At 35.8% G+C, this 26957-nt stretch overlaps 1 protein-coding gene across 3 annotated transcripts; it reads right to left on the bottom strand.

The window, feature by feature from the left end:
- Window positions 1–17850: 17850 nt before the first annotated feature.
- Window positions 17851–21763, bottom strand: LOC149181041 (uncharacterized). Of its 3 annotated transcripts, none has more exons than XM_089418264.1 (3): window positions 21541–21763; window positions 19685–20302; window positions 17851–18545 (listed from the first exon to the last, which is right to left on the bottom strand). In XM_089418264.1, exons 2-3 carry the CDS (start codon window positions 20003–20005, stop codon window positions 18327–18329), a joined length of 540 nt encoding a protein of 179 aa, XP_089274390.1. In that variant the 5' UTR covers window positions 20006–20302; window positions 21541–21763; the 3' UTR covers window positions 17851–18326. The 3 variants fall into 3 exon arrangements, with proteins under 3 accessions (XP_089274390.1, XP_089274388.1, XP_089274389.1); XM_089418262.1 differs by lacking the exon at window positions 21541–21763 and adding an exon at window positions 21364–21515; XM_089418263.1 differs by lacking the exon at window positions 21541–21763 and adding an exon at window positions 20516–20916.
- Window positions 21764–26957: the final 5194 nt, after the last annotated feature.

The following is a 26957-nucleotide window of genomic DNA, read 5'->3' as shown; positions in this document are numbered from 1 at the left end:
TAGGCAAGACCAGGGGTCCATATCTAGCAGCTATGATTCTTTCCATCTTTGTGGGAGCTTGCTGACTCGCCATGACTGGGATAGCTGGAAGGATACTGGAAGATTGAATGGTAGGAAGCAATGAAATAGATGACAAAAATGAAGGAAAATGATGGACTATATGGGAGGCCTTCTTTGGACTGAGATCCAAAGGGGAACTGACTGAATAAGGAGCTTTATGAATCTCTGAAGGTATTTCTTTACTAACAATGCTGGGCTCTAAATCTTCAAACTGTATATTCTCAACTATAATATCTTCTTTCAGAGATGCATAAGATTTCTTGGCCTTACCTGATCCTGTTTCTCCTTTCTGTGATGTTTTCCCTCGCTTAGCAATCTTCTCAGGGTCAGGCACTGGGTCAGCTGGTGATTTCTAAGGATTTCTCTGGGTACGCCTCACAAACTGAACCAGAACTGTAATGTGGAGTCGCCACTAGGTTGGTTCTCCAGTAGAGTCACCAGATAGATGATTACAACCAGAAATGTGTCCAGACTTTGTCTATCATCAAAGCATGGAACTGTGTCATTTCCCAGGGAAGCTGAGCTTCAATCTCCTCTCCCCGGAAACGGCGCCGATTAATGTTATCACCCCAAGAAACTCTCCTAGGTTGTAGCTCAGAGATGCTCAGGAACATTACAAACTCAACCCAATGTTGGAAATGGATGAATGGAAGGAATGATGCTTGTTCAAGCCAGATAACCACTTCTGCTTTGCTTGACTCTAGACATGCGTGAACACCCCCAGACTACAAGGCTTTAGACCACCAATTACTCATAGCTTAAGGATTGGGTGAATATGGAGAATACTGACCACACCAGCAGATGCACAGGACCCTGTGATGGCCGGCTGCAACCAGTAAAGAGGTCTGCAAATCTAATTCCCTAGTGCACAGATAGGATGACAGCTCTCTGTCACTAATTGAAAAGAAACCTGATTAACATATTCACTGATACATGCAAGATTCAAACACAGAGGTAGGATGACAGCTCCTCTAATGTTATACATCAAGAGTTCGGGAAAACTGCATATCAGGCACAGCCTGGAGCAGAATAGCAATGGAAAGTGAGTAATTAACAACAAAAGAAGCTTGTATTAGCTGAAAATGAAGATGAGACACTGCAAGTATCAAAGAAGTTACAGTCTCCAGAAGTTGAACCTTACATCAAAACAACAACCATCAACCCTGATTACATCTGTTTTTTGGGTATATATAGAGTTTCATTACAAAGACGTTCTGCTATTCTAGACGTGGAGAGGTCATAATTGACAACCAACCACTTTAACTATCTGATGGAGTCTCTGGTGCAATTTGCCTGCTTCAGTAAACTAATTTGATCTTCTCAGGTGCTCTATTGTACTTTTCGGGTAGGTGGAGTGTCTTATGGATGAAATTCCATAACTGCTAAATGCATTTAACTGCTCGAGGCTTATCCTTTTCCATCTTGGCCATCCTTCCTGATGAATGCGGTTGTTGAGTAGCTACTGCGCCGAGTACTGGATGATGACCACCTTCATCCTTTTGGGAGTATGGAATGGTTATGGACGTGGATAGTCGGGATGGAAGAAGGAAGAAGATCGGCCGTTAGATTGGGTGGATCGATGGCGGGGAGTGCTTGGCGGGAAGTATCGAAAGTGTTGAGCCCTGAAACTACATCTCTTCTACACACTTTTCTAGACTTTTTCACCTCACCAGTGCCCCACAAGCTATCAAAAATCATTACATATTGATTCTAAAAGAGCATTTAAGTGGTTTTCTAACTATATTTTTGTGTTTTCTATTTGACTTAGATTTTGCTCATCAGCTTCGGAATGCAGCCACTTTCCACCGCTGACTTGACTTTCCGCAGTTGTTTTTGTTGATCTCTAGGTTACAAGTGTCATCAAGCAAAACGAGGCACGTGGGCAGTTTAGGAATGATCTGGACATGGATCAGGTCCTATTGGTTCAGCTAAATTCGTAGAGGAAAGCCTTGGTCAAACAATAGTCAAATGAGGAGTTCTATGGCAAACAGGTCTCTGTTTTCAACACGTGAAGGGTCCGAGGCCATTTCTAGATCCATGGCTACATTTTGACAGCTGTAGACTGCCCCCCCCCCCCCAACGTAAATCCAACAGCCACCTTTTGGTAGATTGAATGATCTTGGCAACCATCATGCTAAGCTCACGGATGTTGTCTTTTTACGTGTCCTCTGCTGAAGGTGTTTCATAGGAAAACTGTTATGTAATTTCCTTTATAAATAACGCGTTTGCAAACGCATGTAGTTAGTTAGTTTTTGATGTAATCTTGTTGTTAGTTCATGTATTGTGTCGTGACATTGGCCCTGCTATTGTAACGAGAGGATCCTTCCTCTATTTTGCAAATGTAACAAGACTCTGTTTTACATGACTGTGTGAGCGTAATTCCAGACTGACAGCATGTTAACCAAGGCCGTGCAGAGGGCCCCTGCTGGCTGAGGTTTTGTTTCTTTATTTCTGTAAAGTTTTTATATGCTGTTGTCTTATTTCCATTGTAGATATTTCATAGTTTGTTCACCTGTGTATATTTCATAAGTTAGTTATGATGTTAACGTTTCATTCCTGTACATGATTTTTCAAGCATTGTATATTTTTGCTAACACTGATCAGTGTGTGTTTCAGGATAGGCTAGGCCCGGGCATTTTCATACAATTTTTTCAATAACTAGTGACATGAGATTAGCCTCTTTGCTGACTTTGTTTTCTTAGCTTTTCAATTCCAGTTATGCTTTGATCTCAGTCTTATTCAATTGCTTTGTTAGTTAGTTTAAATATCAAATTCTTCATGTCATTGACGTTATCTCCAGAGCCATAGCTTAACCCCAAAAAGACTACTTGGCGAGCTATCGGACTATGAATGATGTGATTTGATGTTACTTTTATTTTTCTGCAATTAGATATCAGGTTCTTCATGTTATTGACGTTATCTCCAGAGCCATAGCTTAACCCCGAAAAGACTACTTGGAGAGCTATCGGACTATAAGTGAAGTGACTTGATTTTATTTTCATTTGCTTTGTTAGTTAGTTTAGATATCAATTTCTCATGTTATTGACGTTATCTCCAAAGCCATAGCTTAACCCCGAAAAGACTACTTGGCGAGCTATCGGACTATAAGTGAAGTGAATTGATTTTACTTTTACTAGTTTGCAGTCTTTGATTTGTTTGAGTGCAGTAGCTTAACTTATTTTTCTGTATTTAGAAGAGCAGCAGAGATAGTGATTTCATGATCAGTAGTTCATTATTCGTTTGATTTGAATAGCTACACATTTACATTCTTGTCCAAGTATTAATTTCATCACTAATATGTTTTGAGATCCTCTGAATTGTTAAGCTCTGGAAATCATCATAAAGGACATAATTTCCTTAAGATCTACATCCATACTTGCCTTCTAAAGTATTCTCAAAACTCAGGAATAGGATTTCCCATTCACATTAGGAGATAAACAAAGATAAAAACCCAAAAAAAAAATTAAAAATTGAAAACAATAAAAAGTAAGAAGGAGGTTGTCTTACACTATAGTGCGCCACACTTCATCAGTTTACGACTCTCGAATTGATAATTAATGTAGCAATTTAGGACATACTAAATTGACTAAACATTTTAGCGCCGTTGTCGGGGAAGTGTAACTAGGTAGCTGATCTCTTACAAGAAAAAAAAGGAAAATTGATAACTTTTTGAAGTATGCTCTTCTCTTGCACCTAGTGTGATCTGGAGGATCAGAAAAGAGAGTTATTAGTTCAATAATTTCTTGATTATGCTCCCTTCTTGCACCTAGTGTGACCTGGAAGATCAGAAAGAGAATTATTAGCCCAACTTTAAAATTATATATATATATATATATATATATATATATATATATAGATATATATATATATAATGACATGCATAAGGCAAGAGATTCTAGGGGAAGGTTTATAGCTAGGGCCAAAAGTTCGATTTTCACAACTCTAGCTACTTCAAGGCATAGACAAGATACACCTCCATCATTTCCAACTCATACTCCCAGCATTAGGATTCTTGGAATTCAATGGGCAGCAGCGGAATTAAGAGATTCTCCCACACTATCTACTAAATCTGATCTACGAGAAGAACCTTTCTTCACTTCTACAGGGGAACATATTGTAATCAAAGAAGTAGAATCACCTGAAGAAGAGGGAAAGGGAGAAACTCTCCCTCATTCATCATTAATAGAAGAACCAGAAGACTCTGAGGAAACTATCATGACAAAGGAAGTAGTAGATGGATTTGGAGGAGGGGGTAGAGGTAGAGGAAGAGGAAATAATGGAGGAGGTAGAGATAACAATGGGGAAAATAGGGAAGGAGATAACTCATTTGGATTCCCTATAGCTGATGAAGAAACTCATACAACAATGAAAAACATTTCACCATCTGTCCTCCCAAACTTTTATGGGTTGCAAAGTGAGGATCCTGAAACATTTCTATTTGAGTTTGAAGTCTTGTGCCGAACCTATGACTATATGGAAGACTCACAAAAACTCAAACTATTTCCTTCAACATTGAAAGGAGCTGCTTTGAAATGGTTCACGGGATTAGTCACTCAATCTATTAGGACTTGGAATGATATAAAACAAACATTTTTGGATAGATACCTGGATTATTGTATGCCCACCAATCATAAGAATGAGGTATTCAAGATGATGCAAAGAGAAGATGAAAACTTGGAGGATTTACTTGAAAGATTTCAATACAACTTAAAGAGAGCAAAAATGAGTAATTTAAATGAGGAAACCTTGAAATCCCTTTTATTGAAAGCCATTAGACATGAATGGATAGATATTTTAAACATGATGGGGAAGGGAGACATTTCTCAACTTCCACTTCGTGATATAGCATAAATATGTGTCCATCTCTCAAGAGGAAAATCTAAAACTGGAAAAGGGCCGAGAGATCCTTCTCTTATTAGAGAAAACAAATCTGCAACTGGATCAGTAAGTAGGGCAGAGATTGGAAATATGCTTGATGAGTTCAAAACTGATATTCTAGGGAGCCTTAGTGAACAACTAGACACCCTTAAAATACAAAACAAGAAGAAATCAGAAGTTGATGCCTTGGCCATCTTTTGTCCAAAATGTAGAAAGAAACATGCTCTAAGGGAATGTCCCTTGGATGCAAAAGTTGTAGAAACATGTATGATTTTCTCAGAAAGTCATGAGACCAAGGATTGTCCTTCAATCCCTGGGCTCAAAGCTGTCTTTCAGGAAGATCCAAATTCAGTAGAGTCCCTTTGTTTTGTTTCAAGAAGACCGTGGCAGGGGAAACAAAATCAGGGATTTAACAATCCTATGAACTTTCAGTTCCCGCCAAATTGGAATTCTTGGCAACAACCTTGGCCCCAACCTCAAAATCCATACCAATCATGGGTGCAAGGGATGCAAAATCCTTATGGGAGATTTGCTCAATTTTATCAATATCTTCCATCTTTTCAAAATCAACAAAATCCACAAATTCCAAATCAAAACCCACAATTTTCATTGCCATTCCCACAACAACAACCTTCTCAACAAAATCCAAATTCTGAACTCTTGCTTCCATTTCAACAAAAGACAAATCAACTACCAGCCCAGCCATTGCCAAATCTCAACAACAAAAATCCTCAGAATGCTTATATGGTAGAAGGACAACAATTTCCTACCTATATGATTGTTCCTCTTAATGATGTTCAACTCAGATCTGATAGAGTTTTAGAAAAACCTTCTATAGATTTTCAAGAGCAAGGTACCTCTTAGGAGGATTCTCTTAAAGTCAATAAAGGTTTTGAGAAAGCATCTCTTCAAAACCAAATAATTAAAAAAGAAAAAGAAAAAGAGTCAACCCCCACAACACCTATAATTGAGCAACCTGCATCTTCATCCACACCTCCTTTCCCTGAAAGATTACAAATTGACAAAGGGGTGGAAAAACAAATCTTGTTGCCTGACTATGATTTTCTAGATAAATTCAATTATGTATGTATCAAGATTCCCTTGCTACAAGCCATTAGAGAGATTAATATTCTAACAAAAACAATAAAGGAGTTGAGTCTTAAAGGACCAGGAAAGAAACCAAGAGATACAAGAAGAATCCACCAGGTAGGAAAAATTGCAAATATCATCATGGGAAAAATTACCATGCAGAAGTATGTAGATCCAGGTAGTCCAACTGTCAAGACACATATAAATGGGATAGAAATTCCAAACACTTTGATTGACTCAAGGGTTGCTATCAACATTATGAGAAGACAGACTATGGAACAGCTTAAACTTTCTAATCTTCTTTTTACACCCACCTTACTGCAACTTGCAGATAGATCAATAATCAAACCAGATGGTGTATTAGAAGATATTTCAGTCTCCTTAGATACTTGAGAATATCCAGTAGATTTCATGATTTTGACTCCCAAGAGTAATTTAGGAGGGCATTCACTCATCTTAGAAAGACCTTGGCTAGCCACAACTGATGCTTTCATTAGTTGTAGATCTGGAGATATGTATATTTTTTATGGTAGTTCGACAAAGAAATTCAATTTGTATCCTCCAGCAAAGGCAATTACAGAAGTAGGGGACAATGAATGGGTCGACGATGAAGATATTATACAACCTATCTTTACTATCTCTGAAATTAGTGAAGATAGTCAAATTTTAAACACATTAGAAAATTTTGGAACATCTTCATAATATGACCACACACAAATTTAGTTAGATTCTGATATTGAATATCTATCATCAAGACAAATGTCTCTTTACTCTATGGAAGATTTTGGTAGTTCTACCATTGAAATTTTTCCAGGTAAAACATTGAATATCAACAAAAACTTGGAAAAGTCACAACAAGAAGAGCTAACCAAAATCTTGCAAAAACACTCTACTGCATTTGCATGGGAGTATACTGATATGAAAGGTATTGATCCTAAGACTTGCATCCATCATATCTATATCGAGGAAAACAGTAGACCAATCAGACAACCTCAGAGAAGGATGAATCCAAATCTTAGGGAGATAGTGAAAGAAGAGCTCCAAAAACTACTCAATATAAACTTTATTTACCCAATTTCAGATAGTCGATGGGTTTCTCCTTTGGTTATAGTACCCAAAAAGAATGGTAAATTGAGAGTGTGCATTGATTACAGGGAATTGAATAAAGAAACCTTGAAGGGTCACTTTCATTTGCCCTTTATCAATCAAGTATTAGATACATTAGCAGGTAAAAAGTACTTTTCATTTCTAGATGGTTTTAGTGGTTATAATCAAATTCATGTAGCACCTAAAGATCAGGATAAGACCACATTTACCTGTCCATGGGGAACTTTTGCTTATCAAGTGCTTCCTTTTGGATTATGTAATGCACCCGCAACATTCCAAAGAGCAGTACTAGGAATTTTTCCCGATCTAATCCATGATTGTGTAGAGGTATATATGGATGATTTTACAGTTTATGGTGATTCATTTGAAGAGGCATTAGAAAATTTGGAAAAAGTCCTTATAAGATGTAAAGAAACAAACCTTTCACTAAGCCATGAAAAATCCTTTATGATGTTTACTGAAGATATTGTTTTAGGACATCATATTTCAGAAGATTGGATTAAAGTTGATAGATTAAAAGTTGAAGTCATCTCCAAGTTACTTATTCCAAATTGTCAAAAAGATGTTAGAAGTTCTCTGGGATTTACTAGATATTATAGAAGATTTATAGAAAACTTCACCAAAATAACATCTCCACTCTTCAAACTGCTTACAAAATACTGTGAATTCAAATGGGATCTTGATTGCCAATCAACATTCGAAACTTTGAAAACAAGAATATCTGAAGCACCTATCTTGAGAGGACCAAATTGAAAACTTCCTTTCCATATTTCTACAGATGCTTCATATATAGCTCTAGGGGCTATATTGGGACAGAAATATTTAGTTCCTTATGCCATTTACTATACCAATAAAAATTTAACTCCTACTGAGTTGATATTTAGTTCCTTATGCCATTTACTATACCAATAAAAATTTAACTCCTACTGAGTTGAATTATATTGTGACTGAAAAAGAGTTTTTAGTTGTTGTTCATACAATCAATAAGTTCAAACATTATATAACAAGCTATGAAACTTTTATTCATACTGATCTTCTGCAATTAGATATCTAATGAACAAACCCATTACTAATGGCAGAGTTACAAGGTGGCTCCTACTTTTACAAGAATTCAATATTACTGTGTTAGATAGACCAGGGAAACAAAATGCAGTAGCTGATTTCTTGTCTAGGATTCAGAATACTAAAGAAGATTCTCCTGTAGAGGACAAGTTTCCTGATGAATATTTATTTGCAGTCACTACTAATACTCCTTGGTATGCAGATATAGCTAACTATTTGGTTACAAGGAAACTACCTCCACATTTATTTCCTAGCAAGAGAAGAAAGATTATTCAGGAGAGTTCAAAATATTCATGGATTTCTAATGAATTGTTTAAAACAGGGCCAGATTTTGTGATCAGAAGATGTGTTAAGGAAGATGAAATGTCTGATATTCTCAAAGCATGTCATGATGAACCATGCAGCGGACACTTTGCTGACAGAATGACAGCTATAAAATCTTCTCTTTAGGATATTATTGGCCATCCCTCTTCAAAGATGCAAAACAATATGTCAAAAGGTGTGAAAGCTGCCAAAGAGTAGGGAAACCTACCCTCTCAAATGAAATGCCATTACAACCACAGGTACTCATCGAACCCTTTGAAAAATGGGCTTTAGACTTCATTGGATCTATTAACCCACCATCTAAACAAAGAAAGTATATATTAGTATGTACTTAATATGTCACTAAATGGGTAGAAGCCAAAGCATTATTTTATGCTACTGAGCATTCAGTTGTTAGTTTCTTTACGAGGATATTTTTACTCGCTTTGGTATTACAAGAGAAATTGTAACAGATCAGGGAGGTCAATTCACATCCAAACTGGTGGAGAAGCTGATGGAAGAGTACAAGGTCAAACACAAAAAATCTACTCCTTACCATCTGCAAGCAAATGGTCAAGTGGGGTCTACAAACAAAGTTATTGAAGGCATCATTACCAAGAATGTTCATCTACACAGAAGAAATTGGGAAAAAAGGCTTCCTGAAGCCTTATAGGCCTACAGAACTACATAGAGGAATACAACAAGACATTCTCCCTATGAACTTGTTTATGGGAAAGAAGTTCTGCTCCCCATTGAGTTCCAAGTTAGAACTTTCAATATGGTAGTTCAATTGGGATTTGATCTATCAAAAGCCCAAAAGTATAGAATGGAGCAGTTGAATGAACTAGATGAGATCAGACAAGAAGCAATCCTAAGAATTGATCTAATTTAATATCAAAGAGCTAAGTGGCATGACAAATACATCAAGGAGAAAAAGTTTCAAGAATGAGATTGGGCATTGCTATTTGATTCCAAGTTCAAAGATTTCAAAGGTAAATTTCAGACTCATTGACTTGGGCCATATGAGATTGACAAAGTCTTTAGCAATGGAGCAGTAAGAATCCAAACCATTGACGAACATCAAACTCCTCTTATTGTGAATGGCCACAGATTAAAGATCTATCATAAACCACTCTAAAAGGAGGAATTTGTCAAAATATTTCAAGATAATTCTGCAATAAGGCCGGTGAAGAAGAATCATTCTTCTCCACCAGCCTAGTCTTTGTTCTTTTTTGTTAATATATATATATATATATATAAGCTTGAAAACCAATCACTGATTGGCAGTCTTATACAGAAAATACAGGGCGAAAATCAGAAACTTCTGACGCCCTATATTTTCCAAAAAAAATAAATCATTTTATTCACAGTTTCACGTCATTCACTTCATTTCGCTTCACTTCATTTCATTTCGTTTCATTTCATCATCACATTCCGCCAGTAAAATCCCTTTTATTACCAAGTTTTCATATATCATTCACTCAATCATCATTCATTTTCATCCATCTCCATTCAGTCATATGTTCATTGTGTCAGTTTCCACAGCTGAATTCAGTTTCCGCAGTTAAAAACAGATTCCGCAGCTAACACTCTGTTATTCAGTATTGACAGTTAGATCTTAGCCAAATAATGATGAGAACCAAATGCAGGTATGACAAAGGAAAATATTTTGAAGATATAAAACACCTAAAGCACCAACAAAAAGCAGCTAATCAAAGGTTAGTCAACGGAAGTGACAAAATTCTAAATAAAGAGGAAGATTCATTTCAAATAGCATTTTAAAGCACATTCTATATAGTTATGAAACCACCGGCTCCATTATGTGTAATGATTAGCATTGATAGCTTTCATAACCACTCCATGGCCTTTACATGATTCCTCCACGAACTTTGCATTAATTTTTAACGGCTTCATGATCTGCCTCCGAATTTAACTCGTGTTTATTTGTACGTTGGCCTTCTACCTGCTGAACCGGATAATTATGAGAACGTAATCTATTTGATCACAGCTCTGTCCCACCGCACAAATCCGCAGTCATTTTGAGATCATGCTCATGCCTATCCTACAACCTTCTAGCTCAAAAGTCGGGCTCACTCTATTTCCATACCATCCCATCGAAGTTGCGGTTGTTATTTCTAGCCTGTTTACATCTCCGTGAACTCATTCTCATTACCTGTTCTCTGCTCTTCCATTTATAACTACTAGTTTTTCTCCACAAAACTTCTCCATTCCCCACTAACGCAATTGTTTCACCTCCATCAATCCATTACTCACAGTCCAACACTCACAGACGTATTTTAAAGCAGGAGGAAAGAATGGGTCTTTTACTAAGAGCAGAACCGGAAGGGCCTAAATTCATGGAGGGGTATCCACAATTGAAAATCATATTAAGGAAGGCACGGTGGCTACAGTTCTTCCAGAAATTCAGAGGTTACAAAAAAGAAGTTACGAAGACATTTGCAAGGTCTTTTAATGGCATGGAAGTTGAGGTTGGAGATCTTAAATTTTTAGTCACAGAAGCATCTATCGCAGCAGCAATGGAACTCTCACAGGAGGGGGAATGGTGATTCAAAAGCAAAAACTTTGATGAGAGGGCCTGGAGGATTATTCTACGCAATCCAGGTATGGTTATAACCATTTTGAAACGTGGAATCCCTGTCTCTGCTTTAGAGGAAAAGTGGACTAGTTTATTATTGATAATCCAGAAGTTTATTACATGTGAATGACGGTTTGGGTCCATGTACATGTACCACATTCGGTTGCTAATGAATTTTCTATAAAATCAAACCATCAATTTGCCTTATTTTCTACTGAATAGCCTGAAAAAGATGTCCATAACTGTACAAAAGAATCTGGAAGACATAGAACCCCACCTTTACCATTATGGCCTTGTAAGAATTTTGATTGAAAAACAGTTGAAAGAAAAGAAGGACACCTGAGAACAGTTCTTGATTAGAAACTTCTTTCAGGATCCACCTGAAACACCCGAGAGTAGCTCAGCAAGGAAAAGTAGGAGAAGGAAAACAAGTGTGAACATTCAGGACACTCCTACTAACATAGCTAAAGAAACTAATAAGGAAGAGAAGTTGTCTGAAGGTAGGAAGCAAAGAACTGATGTTAGGAAGCAAAGAAAACTAAAGGGGAAAAGAAATATTGAAGTTGTCTATCAAACCCCAGAACCTTCCTCAGAAGAGGACCAAATACTTTCTGAATGACTAGTTTAACTTCAGGAACAATCAGCTGCAACAAAGAGAAAAGGGAAAGAAAAACAGAGTGTGGAGAAAAGAGACACTGGCTCATAGAATCTAAGGAAGAGCTCCAGACTTAAAGGAAAACTGAGGAAAGTACAAACTAAAGGGCCCCACTTCATTGATTTAGGAGGGGAAACACCAAAACAGCCTCCAACAATCCCTCCTAGCCATAACCCACACCATACTCCTATTTCTCAACCAAATTTTGAGATCAGTCCTTCTCAGCTAGATTTTGAGATCAGTCCTTCTCAGCCAGATTTTGGGGATAGCCCAAGAAAGGCTACACCTGAGATAGATCCAAACCAGCAAGAAATGTATGATTTTATTAAGTCATTGGAGAAGACTGCCATAGATTAAGGCACCTCATCTGCCCAGCCTAATACAGCCCAGGAAGCTCTAATCCAATCACTAAAACAGGAAGTTTTTGAACTGGAAGTCCTAAATAGACACATCAAAAGAGAAAATGAAACATTGAAAGAACATAGCAAGTTGGATAAGATTATTCACGACAACATCATGTTGCGTCTTGGGCTGTGGCAGAAGAAAAATAGAAAATTGAAGAAAAAGAGCAAGAGGTTGGGCAAAGCTCTCATCAACCTCAAATTCAAGTGCCTAATGAGGAAGCCTAGGATGACAGTAGTACCAAGAAAGAAGAAAAAAAAGTTGGATGTGTTAGCAGAGGTTTCAGAATATATGAACTGAAGGGAGGATGGTCACAGTTTTGGTTGCATGAGTACATGCAACACCTTCACAGTGGGGGCATGTTGAGCCCTGAAACTACATCTCTTCTACACACTTTTCTAGACATTTTCCCCTCACCAGTGCCCCACAAGCTATCAAAATTCATTACATATTGATTCTAAAAGAGCATTTAAGTGGTTTTCTAACTATATTTTTGTGTTTGCTATTTGACTTAGATTTTGCTTATCAGCTGCGGAATGCAGCCACTTTCCGTAGCTGACTCGACTTTCCGTAGCTGTTTTTGTTGATCTCTAGGTTACAGGTGTCATCAAGCAAAACAAGGCACGTGGACAGTTTAGGAATGATCTGGACATGGATCAAGTCCTATTGGTTCAGCTAAATTCGTAGAGGAAAGCTTTGGTCAAACAATAGTCAAATGAGGAGTTCTACGGCAAACAGGTCTTTGTTTTCAACACGTGAAGGGTCCGAGGTCGTTCCTAGATCCATGGCTACATTTTGACAGTTGTAGACTGCCCCCACGATGTAAATCCAATAGTCACCTTTTGGTAGATTGAATGATCTTGGCAACCATCATGCTAAGCTCACGGATGTTGTCTTTTTACGTGTCCTCTACTAAAGGTGTTTCATAGGAAAACTGTTATGTAATTTTCTTTATAAATAACGCGTTTGCAGACGCATGTAGTTAGTTAGTTTTTGATGTAATCTTGCTGTTAGTTCATGCACAGTGCCGTGACATTGGCCCTGCTATTGTAACGAGAGGATCCTTCCTCTGTTTTGGAAATGTAACAAGACTCTGTTTTACATGATTGTGTGAGCGTAATTCCAGACTGACAGTGTGTTAACCAAGGCCGTGCAGAGGGCCCCTGCTAGCTGAGGTTTTGTTTCTTTATTTCTGTAAAGTTTTTATATGCTGTTGTCTTCTTTCCATTGTAAATATTTCATAGTTTGTTCACCTGTGTATATTTCATTAGTTATGATGTTAACGTTTCATTCCTGTACATGATTTTTCAAGCATTGTATATTTTTGCTAACACTAATTAGTGTGTGTTTCAGGATAGGCTAAGCCCGGGCATTTTCATACAATTTTTTCAATAACTAGTGACATGAGATTAGCCTCTTTGCTGACTTTCTTTTCTTAGCTTTTCAATTCCAGTTATGCTTTGATCTCAGTCTTATTCAATTGCTTTGTTAGTTAGTTTAAATATCAAATTCTTCATGTCATTGACGTTATCTCCAAAGCCACAGCTTAACCCCGAAAAGACTACTTAGCGAGCTATCGGACTATGAATGATGTGATTTGATGTTACTTTTATTTTTCTGCAATTAGATATCAGGTTCTTCATGTTATTGACGTTATCTCCAGAGCCATAGCTTAACCCCAAAAAGACTATTTGGCGAGCTATCAAACTATAAGTGAAGTGACTTGATTTTATTTTCATTTGCTTTGTTAGTTAGTTTAGATATCAATTCCTCATGTTATTGACGTTATTTCCAGAGCCATAGCTTAACCCCAAAAAGACTACTTGGCGAGCTATTAGACTATAAGTGAAGTGAATTGATTTTACTTTTACTAGTTTGCAGTCTTTGATTTGTTTGAGTGCAGTAGCTTAACTTATTTTTCTGTATTTAGATGAACAGCAGAGATAGTGATTTCATGATCAGTAGTTCATTATTCATTTGATTTGAATAGCTGCACATTTACATTCTTGTCCAAGTATTAATTTCATCACTTATATGTTTTGAGATCCTCTTAAGTGTTAAGCTCTGGAAATCATCATAAAGGACATAATTGCCTTAAGATCTACATCCATACTTGCCTTCTAAAGTATTCTCAAAACTCAGGAATAGGATTTCCCATTCACATTAGGAGATAAACAAAGATAAAAACCCCAAAACAAAATAAAAATTGAAAACAATAAAAAGTAAGAAGGAGGTTGTCTTGCACATATAGTGTGCCACACTTCATCAGTTTACGACTCCCGGATTGATAATTAATGTAGCAATTTAGGACATACTAAATTGACTAAATAGGGAGGACACAGGGAGCAAAGAGATCGTGAGCCGTTGAATCTCGAGTGGACAGATCCAATGGTTCTCGGGCGGAGGACATGCACAGGAGTTAATGAGCGGGGACGGAAGATGGGCGGTAAGCGGTATTGGCCGCACCGTCGTTGGGGGGTGGGCGGTAAACGTACAACGACCAGGAATCTCAATCATCGTGCGACGCGTGGCAGTGGGGAATAAACAAAACCACTTTTCATCACACATTAATGTTCAGGCGCTTTGAAAGCGCGAGGGAAGTGACTGTTGTCCGACCACAGGGGGGATGATCGGACGGTAGGGATTTAACCATGCAGGTTTCGTTTGATGTGACAGGGAAACGGTGGATTAGCAGGGAAAGTGAATGGCTACGGTTTAAAAGTGAGGAAGGGTTACGGGAGCGCAGGGTCACATGACGGTTTGAGCTCCGCGCTCGAGGGCTTGAAGAAACAAGGCTTATACAGGGTTTTAGAGGTAAAACAGAGGCCACAGGGTTATGAGAGGGCAAGCGGAGTGAAGGAGAAAGAAGAAGACAACTGGTGCGATTCCTTTTATGAGAGTAAACAACACGGCCAAGCCTGCATTTGATCCTCAGAATGTCAAAGTATGTAGCAGAACTAACATCTCCCATAACCAAATGCCTATCACAGTAATATGTAGTCAAATGGAATTAACCAATAGAAGCTCTTTTATTCAAGAATATTTTCCTATCCAATTGGCACATGCACAAACAATACATAGATCATAAGGTCTTATAATGGAGAATTTTTCATTTGACCCAATGAAGCTCAAGCAACATGGACTTGTTTATGTTGCACTTTCTCATATTAGAGATATCCAATCACTTTATATTATAAGCAAAGTGAAATAAACAAATTGTGCTCTATTTAATAAATTTTCTATGGAAATAAAAAGGCTTCAAACAAACTTATGTTGGTATCTTGAGTACAATCTACAATTGATATCAAAAAATATTATTTGTTGAGGAAACATTCTCATTGAACACAAAAATATTGTCATTTTATATAAAAATATCATTGTTGACTCCAAGCTAATGGAAATTAATGTCTTGTATTTCCAAGGAACACAATTAATTACAAAATATACTTAAAAAAAACAGTTATTACCTATCAACATTTCACCTTCATGGCATTCTTATACATTAAAAAAAAATACAAAAAAGAACGACATAATGGTCCAGAATTTGAAAAATGTGTGGTAAAGCATATTAAATCAATTTTCACCTACTTTTGAATTAGTAAGACTTTTTACGTTGGAAAATATTTAGAGTTTGCTAGCAAACCATAACAATAGATATTGGACAAGGTGAGTACATTATAGTCAATGACAATTTGAAATTAGGCATGCTGCAAAAGAACATTGTACAAAGAAAATTTCTATCCTTCATGGAAAGTCATAAGTTGAGATTACAGGCAACAAAAGAAAATAAGTTGAGATTGCAAACAACAAAGCAATAGGCAACATTGGATCCATGCTTGATCATTTTAAACATTTCCTTGCCAAATGATAGCATAATCTTTGTATCTTTGATTCTTATTGGACTACTCATCATTCCATTTGTCTTTCAACTCTTTTGAAAATTTTTGAAACATTTTTCTATAATTCCATCTTCATGCTTATATTTGTAATAAACATAGCTATTCTAAGTCTCAATGAACAATTGTTGAGGCTTCAACACACACTATCATTCCATTTGTATTTCAATTCTTTTGGAAACTTTTGAAACATTTTTCTATAATTCCATCTTTATACTTATATTTGTGATAAACATAGCTATTCTAAGTCTCAATGAACAATTGTTGAAGCTTCAACACACACTATCATGTTATAGCAATTGCATGACTTTCATCCCAACTTTAACAATCTCTCCTATCCAAAAATTTCTCAATTATTCTCAAATTATGTTTAGTTGTCATTTACATATGGGATCCTAACTAATCATCCATCCAATTTGCAAAAAAATGATATAGAGAAGTCAAAGTGTTGCCACATTCTCTTGTTGTTTCCTAAAAATGAAACAACATACTTAGAGACATGAATATCCAAACAAACACGATCATGTATGCCATCATCACCCTCAAAACCCATCATCATCCTCATAACAAGAAGGAAAATGTTGCAATATTGTTATTGTTAACTATTATTAAAGGGAAAATGCAACATGAAAAAGTAAGTAGTGAAGGAAATCATGGCTTTCCTTTGTAGGGTTAGTGCCCTCCAATTTTATCTACCATACGACTAGAATACAATTTTATCTACCATACGAGTAGAATACACAAGGTAATACATGGTAAAATTTAGTTCTTAATTTTATGAGATTTTTCTGGTCACACTATAGACCCTGCCTATGCCTATTCTTAGTAACTCAAACTTGGAAGATTTTAATATTTAATGATACAAATCTGCAATTTATAGACTTTCACCACAAAAGAATTGGGACTGATCCCTCCCTACTCAGCCTTACTCTAACAGTTTGCTACACAATAAGTTGTATTCAGTTTCATTTGAGAATAAATTCATGCCTACATATATAGCAACTGTAAGCACCATAAAGGAGTTCTTTTCACTCCAAGAAAATATTCTATCCTTACTTCTGACCTGTGATCACAATGTCAAAACTGTAGCTCTTTATTGATTTGATTTATGAACAAAATTGTAAACATCAATAAAAACCCATTGACGCCCATTTTCCTCCTGTGTGTTGAAGACAACTCTATAGTTCACGGCCACAAGACTGAATGCAATTGGCCTTTATCCTACTAATTACTATAACTGACATCCATGATCTTTATCGAGGATATAGAGGGATACTAATTACTAGCTCAAGTGGTTCAGAGGAAGAACATTTATCCTCCCAACCCAAACTAGATCTTATTTGTGACATATTTGTTTTATCGATTAAGGAATATCCTATTTTTCTTTATCAGCATTGAAATAACATTAAAAAAAAAAATCAAATAGTCCCTTACAGAAGGTTTGATAATCTAAATTTGATTTCAATGAGATATAAACCACCATCATCATTAATTGAAAAACTTAATTTAAAATTAATAAACATACTTACACAATTTACTTTTACATAGATTTCAGCATATTTGTATCATAGTATATATACAATATGGATTTCCTTTATGATTTTATGGATTGTAAAACTTATAACGTTGATTGAAACCTGCACAAATCTATAGATATAAAAACCATGAAGTTACCACTCCATTGAGTATCTCAAAGGGCGATGGGGCTGAGTATTGGGTGTTGAGTCTGGTAGGTCTTCTGTAGTTTCGCAATTATCTATACACAAACTGTAAAGAAATCTATATTTCATGAGACATCGGCATTGGCAAGCTTGATGTTTATCATGGCAGTGGACAACCAATTTACTGTGCTTTAAAGGTTCTTATGTCTCATTACATCCGGTGAACATGTCCATAACATATAATTTCTAATTCTATGAATATAATTACAAATGGCCAATGGCACACTAAAGATGGAATAATACATTTGGAAGTTTTCTCACTGCACCATCCTTCTTGCCATGCGACTTTGATTTATAAACTTCCAGTACACTTCAAACTCCCAGGAAGAAAGCTTTATGGGAATTATCTGCAGGTGAAACAGTTAACCCAGATTCTAGAGTGCCAGCTATCTCTGGATGTTTCAGATTCCATTGACCAGATCAGAAATCCTTCGGTGATCATGCATTCATCCTCAGCCTGGTTTCCATCCTAAGGGTTTTTGAGCAAGAAACACCATTGGCCTTCATCCCACCAAAATGTCACATATCCATACAAGTACAAAAATGTAATCATCATGCTAAATGGATCTCCTTTCAGCTGCATTTTCCTCGGATTTGACTGTATCTATGAGGGAGGATTTTATGCCCAAACTACAAGATCCACAATGATGTCCATGTTCATGAGAAGGCCACGGGACCCCTTCCCGGGGACAAGGAAGAGGGGCTGGATGGCCAATGAATGTAGGAATTTCCTGCCCTGGCATAATCACCGAAACCCCTATGGCATATGAAGATACCTGCATTTAAAGTCTTAAAGCTTAGAGAAAAAAAAAAAGAGTTCCTAGATGCAGAAGCCAAAGGTTACAATTCTCAATCTGATTCTTCAAGGATAAATATGGCAAAATCCAGTTGGTGCAATATGGCATTCAGAAATTACAAGGATATCTAAGAATGTTATTAGCATTCAACCAGCACCAAGTATACACTGAAAAAAAAATGATTATTTTTTCAATGTTAATTAAGGCTACCAGCATTACAGTCCACATCTTGACTTACAGAAGAAACCAAAAAGAATCCAAAGCTTTTCAAAATGAATGATGACAATTCAGCTCTTCAAAAATTTAAGTACAGTCCTGCCACAGATATTATTGGAAAGGTAAATGATTGTTTAGCAGGTGAACTTAATTTCTTCACAGTTTGGGAGAGAATATATTTCTGTTTATATTTATTGTGGTTACTAGTTTTCAACTCATCCCAATTGATATTTCAAGGTTCTGGCTCACATTGTTTTCTCGACTTACAAAATGGCATTCATGTTGACTACAAATGGAATGTGAAAGGACATGAGCTACACATTAACACTCAACCAAGGTTACTGAAACTCATGGACTTCAACATGCAATCCATAGAGCATTTCCTCTCCCTTGCTGCCAGTGATATCTTCCATAAAAAATGGAGAAAAAAAATTGAGAAACGAGAATCTTGTCGTCACAGTAACAATGGCACTTCTTGAGTGTAGATTTCCACAGTCAGCCATAATGTTGATAGTTTTCTGGAGTGAACTGTGTATTAGATTGAAACATCCCACATTTCAAGTTGACACTCCACACCTTATCAAGGACAAATAAAGCTAAATGAATGAAACAAGTCAGAGAATGAATAAACAATGGCATTTGCCCATCATATTTAAATTGCAACGAATTGAGTTCGTGCCAGAAGGCACTAATGTGACTATTGATGTATGCAGCTAGACCAAAGACACCCATTCTCATGATTAAGGATTTGTGATTCTCTAAACTCGGGTCAAAAGTTCCATGTGATGAAACTAACAATATTTCCTGTGCTTAACTTGTTTTTGTTACCATGACTAAGATTTACTCACTCGAACTTGTATGTAGGATTGAAATAGAAAACACAGATTTGAAAGAATACTTACAGCAGACGAATTGTCAAGTTTATCCGATAGTTGCATCTCACTCCGAATCTGAATAGACTCCAAAGCTCTGTTGCCTCGACTTTGACCTGACGAAAAAGAGGTCCTTGGTCTCAAAAAGCGTTCAAATATCGCCATCACTAGAAACATTGAAATAAGGATGGCAGTGGCGACAAAACCAAATGATACAGCATTGACAGAGGTATCAAATTGCTTCCAGTGAGCCCCTCTGTCAAGACCCTGTGGCACTTCATCAGTGGAAGAAAAATTCCGTGCATTACGAGTCCCTACAGGCTTAGGGCTTTCGGAACTATAATCATTCATGGTCTGTAATTGTTTCTCCTCTCTAGTAATCTCTTGCTGTCCAATGAAAATCCAAAAGAACAAATTCTAAGGCTGAAGAAATAAGTTATATAGGTTGGATGGAACAGGAATAGTCAATAGGAAGCTAGAAAGGATGGCCATTTTAGCCAGAAACCTCTACATCCTCTTGTTTTTGGATGCATCTGATCTGCTACTCGGCAGAGATCACTGGACTGGAATTTCATTGAACTTGCACAAAATTTTCCAAAGTTCACACCAACAGATATGGATACTTTCTGGTTATTTCTGCAAAAATATCTGCAGTGCACCTCATTAATGTTAGATTGAGACATAATTGAGAAAGCATAAGAAAATTTCTAGAATTCTTTATAGATGCACATGAAATCAACAGACATGATGTCTGGAGCCAGTCTAGACTCTGGAGTCTTTAGTTCTCTCAACCAAACAGATACACAAGTTGACAAAGATTGGACACTGAAATCACAATTTAGAATGCAAACAAACACCTACTCGTTTAAAAATTGGCAAGACATTAGGTTACAAAGCTATAGTTCAGAATCCCTTGAAATCCTTGGAATCCTTGAAGATGCATAATTTGACGTTGCATTGGATTCAGAAAGTGTGAACATAAAACCAAAATCCTTTGAAATGCTTATAGATGCAAAAATTCAGGAAGTAATGGCTTCTTAACCAGTGATTTGAAAGAAGAATGAAAATCTTCCCAACCCTTGGGTCCACAGACACCTAGAAATAGCGTCGGCATCAATGGTTGAATGCAGAACATGCAGTAGGCCCTTGCATAATCACTCGACTGAGGCAGTTGTTATTCAACTACCCAAACTAGGACTTCATATGCATAAGTAATCAGATACAAATTCAGGAATGCCTTAAGCCTTGGAGGCGCACACACTGTGCTGTCTGTGAAATTGAAAATATGCAAAATGTAGTAAACCCTTATATATTTAATCAACAAGAGCTAGTGCCTATCACAATCACAATGTGACCATCCTAACACCATTGATGTGTGAACTAAATTATAACCAAGCAATCACAGTATCATGATGTATGATTCTGAACCTGGACTATGTTCAAACCCTTATATATGTACAAAGTACTTTGGTTGCATCCATCAATCAGAAGCATAAAACACTTAACATGATTAATGTATGTTAATGGCATGAACAAAAAGATGCCGAAATGCCAATGCCATGAACAAGAATCTAAAGCCAATCCTCCACTCACACTTAACTTCTGCTTAGATTGACATGCCATTATTTAAAAATCACAAGGCCAGAATTCTTCATATATATATATATATATATATATGCTAGGATGCTTCAAATTCATCAAACACTTACAGATTGCATTGGTTGACATTGACCCACAAAAAGGAACACACCGGAAAAACTTCAATCAGTGCAGCATTGTCATATAGACCAGACTGGACACTCATGCACCTTGAAACTTATGACAGAAAACCATGCATTGCAGCACTGTCAGAAAGATAAATGGAGTATATACAATTAGTATATTACCTGGACAAAAAAATGATGGCACACACATTATGATCATAATGGTCTGTGCAGACTGTTGCAAGTGCCCTTAGTCTAAGTTCCCTGAGCTGCTCACTTATTGTTTTCCCAGTACTCTCGTCCCCATAACAAGCTGACCCTCCTCCTCTGCTGCATAGTAGTTGATGATGATGAGGGTATATTGCGCGTGCATACAATGCCCGAGGAGGAGTGTATTTTAAAATGAAGGGAAGAAGACAAAAGAAGGTTAGGAGGAGAGGGGGAATAAAGAAAGAATTGATTTTTTATTTTGTAAAGCTCACATTGATAATAGTAAGGTAAGGTGTCTCCACTGACCCGACCATGGCAAAAAACAGAGCATCACATGCACATAGCACATGCATTTGGCACATCCACTTGCACTCATGTCGTCGACCTTACCCTACTCACAATTCCATGTCTCTTTATTCCAAAGGAGTGGACCCTCCCAACATGCACTGCTCAGTACAGGGCAGCACGGTGCGTTGTATTTTACTTTCATGGAAAGAACATTGGTCTGCTTGTCACAGCTTCTCCTTAATGACGATTGTCCATGGCAATACGGAATGTTGTTCAAGATAGTGGTGACCATGGAAATCGTAATGGCGTTTTTTTAATGTGTGAGTTTTATAAGGTTATGAAATTTTGAAATTCTCATTATAACGGAGGTAAAAAAAATATATAAATATTTTCTTTTCAGAAAGGAAAAAACGTTGATTTTATTATAGTAGTGTAAAACTAGTTTATCAAGATTCATTTAGAAACAACATGAAACGCAGCATATCATTGCACAGTATATATAGTATATAGTAGCTATATGCTATATCATATCAGATTTAGTCTAATGTCTAAGATAAGAGCCTAGGCTCTCATATATATTCTATATATGCCGAAATACAACCATGTAGTAAAAACATAAAACAACATACTGTCATCTTACGTATTTCCAAAAATAAATGTGGGAATAGCATATTCAAAAATAGAGAGATGGGGGAGTGTATTCCCGAAGTGAATCAAAAAGATATAAACATAGCATAAAAGAAAATAGAGAAACCGAAATCAGGGAAAAGGCATAAAACCAGCATCCATCGAGCACCCATCCACCTCCGAGTGATTTGTAAGCCATCATTGGAGGCTAATAGTCCCTACTTAGACATGGCATCAACAATAGTGTTGTCCTCCCTATAATGTGATGTATAGAGACCCCCGGAAGTGTGTCATGTCGATGAATGATGTTCCGGAGCTAGCCCTATAGATGGGTGGTGTTATAGTGGAGGTTCCCAACACATGATTGATGATGGTCTGGGAGTCTCCATATATGCTTAAGTTATGAATATCCAGAAAGCATGCAAACCAGATCAGACCCCAAAGTGCAATTGCCACAGCCTTCATGTTAGTACCACAACCCCCACCCCAGTGAATTCGATATTGCAGATTATTATCCATGCATATCCATACACTACAACCGCATCTCCCCCCTATTCAACGTTGACAAAGAAACCAACAAAGAAGGAAATGTTTGGATCAATAGTACTGTGTGAAACCGAAGGTGGTCGAGGATATGACAACAAAAGTGGTTTCATCCATGAGTGTATTCTATCAATGATCCGGTCGACATTGTGGTGTTTATTATCAAATATGATGTTATTTCTTGCTTTCCAAATTTCCCAAAATGTAACAAGTGGAATGGCCCTCCTATGTTTACCATGTGTACTCCACCATAACAAGCATGAACTGAAGGTGGTCGAGGATATGACAACAACAGTGGTTTCATCCATGAGTGTATTCTATCAATAATCCGGTCAACATTGTGGTGTTTATTATCAAATATGTTGTTATTTCTTGCTTTCCAAATTTCCCAAAAAGTAACAAGTGGAATGGCCCTCCTATGTTTATCATGTGTACTCCACCATAACAAGCATGCTTCAATAGATACGTGTTCAATGTAAGTGAAAGAGAGTAAAACAAAGATCTTTTTCCAAACTTGTACAATGATGGGGCATTTTAACAGAATGTGTGCATTGTCCTCCTCCTCCTACCTGCAGAATACACATATTCCTGGTCCCAGCATGCCCCTCTTCCTCAGATTCTCCCAAGTAAGCGTCTTGTTCTTCCATACAAGCCAGGTGTATAAGATAATTTTGTTAGGGATATGAACCTTCCAGAATCTTGTATACCAACAATAGTTCTGAATATTATGTAAGATGTTATGTATATATAAATATGTATCTGATACTGAAATAGACCCTTTCTTCAACTTCCCTTCCCACCCAATCTGATCTTCGTGTGGAACTTTGCAAATCCATGCATTTCATAATGCTACAACAACATTATTCCATATCCTAGCCATATCCCCCATCAATCACATCTCATCTGCACTCTTCCAAATAGGAGTGAAGCCCGACCAAGTCCTAATGGCCTGGTCATAGTAAAAGAACCCCCAAGAAGTTTACAAATGACTTTGGAAATTTTGAAGGTATTTTTTTTATGTGTGAGTTATGAAATGTTGAAATTCTCATTACACTTAGAGGGGAAAAATTGTTGGGAAGAAGTTATAATTGGGAAAAATATTTAAGCAATAATTATTGATATTTAGTAGTATAAATTTTAGTTAGATTATATTTGTTTTAAAAAATATATATTACATTTTAAGTCATTTTAAGTTTTTTTTAATTATTAATTAAATTTTGAATTTTAAAAAAAAGGTATAACTACAAAAATTTTAAATAAATGAATAATATTATGTTTAGATTACTTTTTATTTAAAATGTATAACTCTATTTTAATTTGCACAATATTTCATATATAAATTGTAGTTTATTATACTCAATAAAACATATTTACATAAATCCATTACCATGATGAATATGTAAAAGAATAGCAAACCTTATAAATGTAAGAATGTTATATAAATAATTTCAACAAAATTTGAACCTGCGTGATACAAGTGGTCTCTTCATTGTTCTTCAAGCTAGAGCTATTATATGTTGTTTTAATGGCTTCTGACCCAAGTCAGAGAATCTCCATCAATGGATTTATCTCAACTGGACTAAAAATTGTGATATTTATCTGTGTGCAAAAGATTTTTTTGTGGTTCAATTTGACACTCGGAAAGATATGGATTATGTCCTAAATGAAGGACCATGGTTTTGGGGAAGAGCAGGTCTTTTTGTCACTCCATGGTTCCCTGGTTTCATTGCCACAACAATGGTAGTTACGAAGATGTCGGTATGGGTAAGGTTACATAATCTCCCTCTCCCGTTTTGGCATCACCAAGTCCTAGAAGGCATTGGAAACTCATTGGGAAGATTTCTAAAAGATGAATCAGGAAAGAATGGAGAGGTATTTTTACTTTTGTCCATGTATGTGTGGAGACAGACCTGAGCAAAGGTCTACCAGATCGCATCCATCTAATCCACCAAGATTTCAAGTGGATACAAAGCTTAGATTTTGAAAACACTACTTTCAGATTTGGCAAAAGACAGGGCACTTACAAAATTCATGTCCACATGCAAAGAAAAGGGCAAAGAAGAGACCACAAAAGCCAAAAGGTTGGAAATTTCTAGATCCACCTCTTTCGGATGATGAAGAGGAAGAAAAGTTCAAGAGTCAGTAACAACCATAAGCTCAAAATCAACAAGGTTCCCACACTAAGGGAGAATAAACGCAAAAGGGACCATCCGAACATGCAGTGTTTTCTTCCAGCCAAACGATGATCCAAAGTCCTAATAATCATCATGGAGAAAAGAGCGAAAGCCAAGGAGCAGGTGGAACAAAGCGAACACACATCTCAAAGAGCTCAAACTCAGACAAAGAAGTGCCAAAAATTTCAGAAGGAGAAGAGTTAGCCATTGTTATGGCCTCTCCAAACTCTGGGGTTTGGCAAAAAGTTCAAAAGAAAAAAGGTAAAAGGGAAAAACTCAGTTTAATTGGTTAAGGGTTCTTTTTTTGGTAGTTTGGCTACAATGAGTGCTTTAAGCACATACAATGGTCCTTAGGGAAAATATTTGAATGCAATTATGCATTTACAAATGTAACTTTTGTTTTTATTAATAGAAAGTTACAAAAAAAAAAACAAAAACTACTTCAACAAAATTTTATAAGCATTTTAATAAATAACTTTATAATACGTTGAAATAGGTGATATGTTAGGAATATATAGTCATTAAGTATATAATGAATAATCTAATTATTATAGTAGTTGAATTAATCTATAAATCATTAAAACACTTGCTTTATAATCCATCTCGCATGGTAAAAATAAATAAAATTTACAAAAAAAAAAAAAAACAACAACAACATAAAATTTAAGTAAATTATATCTTTATTTTAAATTCTTATCATTATTTATTATAAAAATAATTAATATATGAGTTAAATATATATACTTAAAAAGAGTATGTAAAAAGATTCTTAATCATGGAGATTCATCTCATTTTATAATGGACATTCTTAATTTATAATAGGCTTCGTCACAATACAATGACTTATCAATACCACATATCCACAAAATCATAACTCATTTCATAACACATTTTTTATTTAATTGATTAAATTAAAAAAGTGAAAATGGCATAATTACTTTTAAGATAAATCTCAACCTTTAATTTGTGAACACTCCAATAAATATTTTAAAATATTCTATAGAGATTAAAGTCCTATCATCTATCTAATAATTATTGATAATTAAGTTAAAAATTCTAAAAACTCTATTTCAAAATGATACTTATAACCATAACCATTTGAATTTTGTTTATACTTTTCATATTATTATTTTTTTTCATATACTTAAATACATAGTAGTAAAAAAAATTGGTTTTTTAAGCGAATTGTCTTATTTTATATTATGTTTAAATTTAACTTTTTCCTAATTTTATAAATTTTGATTATGTAATTTTTATGTTATTTTAAATTTTATTTATCTATTTTTTATATACATTGTTATATGATTATGTAATTTTTATGTTATTTTAAATTTTATTTATCTATTTTTTATATACATTGTTATATAATCTTGAAAATGAAAGTGGTTTTTTTCATTTTATAATATGCTTAAACTCAATTTTGTAATTTGTTGTTTGGGAAAGAAAAACAAATTCCATGAATGCAAGAATGTTATGCAAATAACTTAGCAAAATTTTAAAGGTGTTTCCATAAGTAATTATTTGCTAATAAATCTTAAACACATTTTAAGAAGTGTGATATGGTGTAGATATGTCATCACAATGTATTATCAATAATCTATCAATAATCTAATTACAAGTAAAACAATTTCTTAAACACATTTAAAGAGGTGTGATATAGTGTAGATATGTCATCACAATGTACTATAAATAATCTAATTACAAGTAAAACAATTGAAATATCTGGGGTTTAAATTTTGTTTATGTTATTTTAAATTT

This window comes from Pinus tabuliformis, chromosome 3_2, assembly GCF_031772625.1.
Source record: "Pinus tabuliformis cultivar Carrire ecotype Pingquan chromosome 3_2, CPIR1, whole genome shotgun sequence".
In the NCBI taxonomy this organism is placed as follows: domain Eukaryota; kingdom Viridiplantae; phylum Streptophyta; class Pinopsida; order Pinales; family Pinaceae; genus Pinus; species Pinus tabuliformis.
The sequence above is the reverse complement of the archived record's forward strand: the minus strand, read 5'-3'. Positions and strand labels throughout refer to the sequence as shown.

Bases quoted from the DNA above. Each gene is read 5' to 3' on its own strand.
- LOC149181041 (XM_089418264.1), bottom strand. From the start codon at position 20,005: ATGAATGATTATAGTTCCGAAAGCCCTAAGCCTGTAGGGACTCGTAAT. The intron at 18,546-19,684 runs GTAAGTATTCTT...CTTTAAATGCAG, and splicing joins AACTTGACAATTCGTCTGCT to GTATCTTCATATGCCATAGG.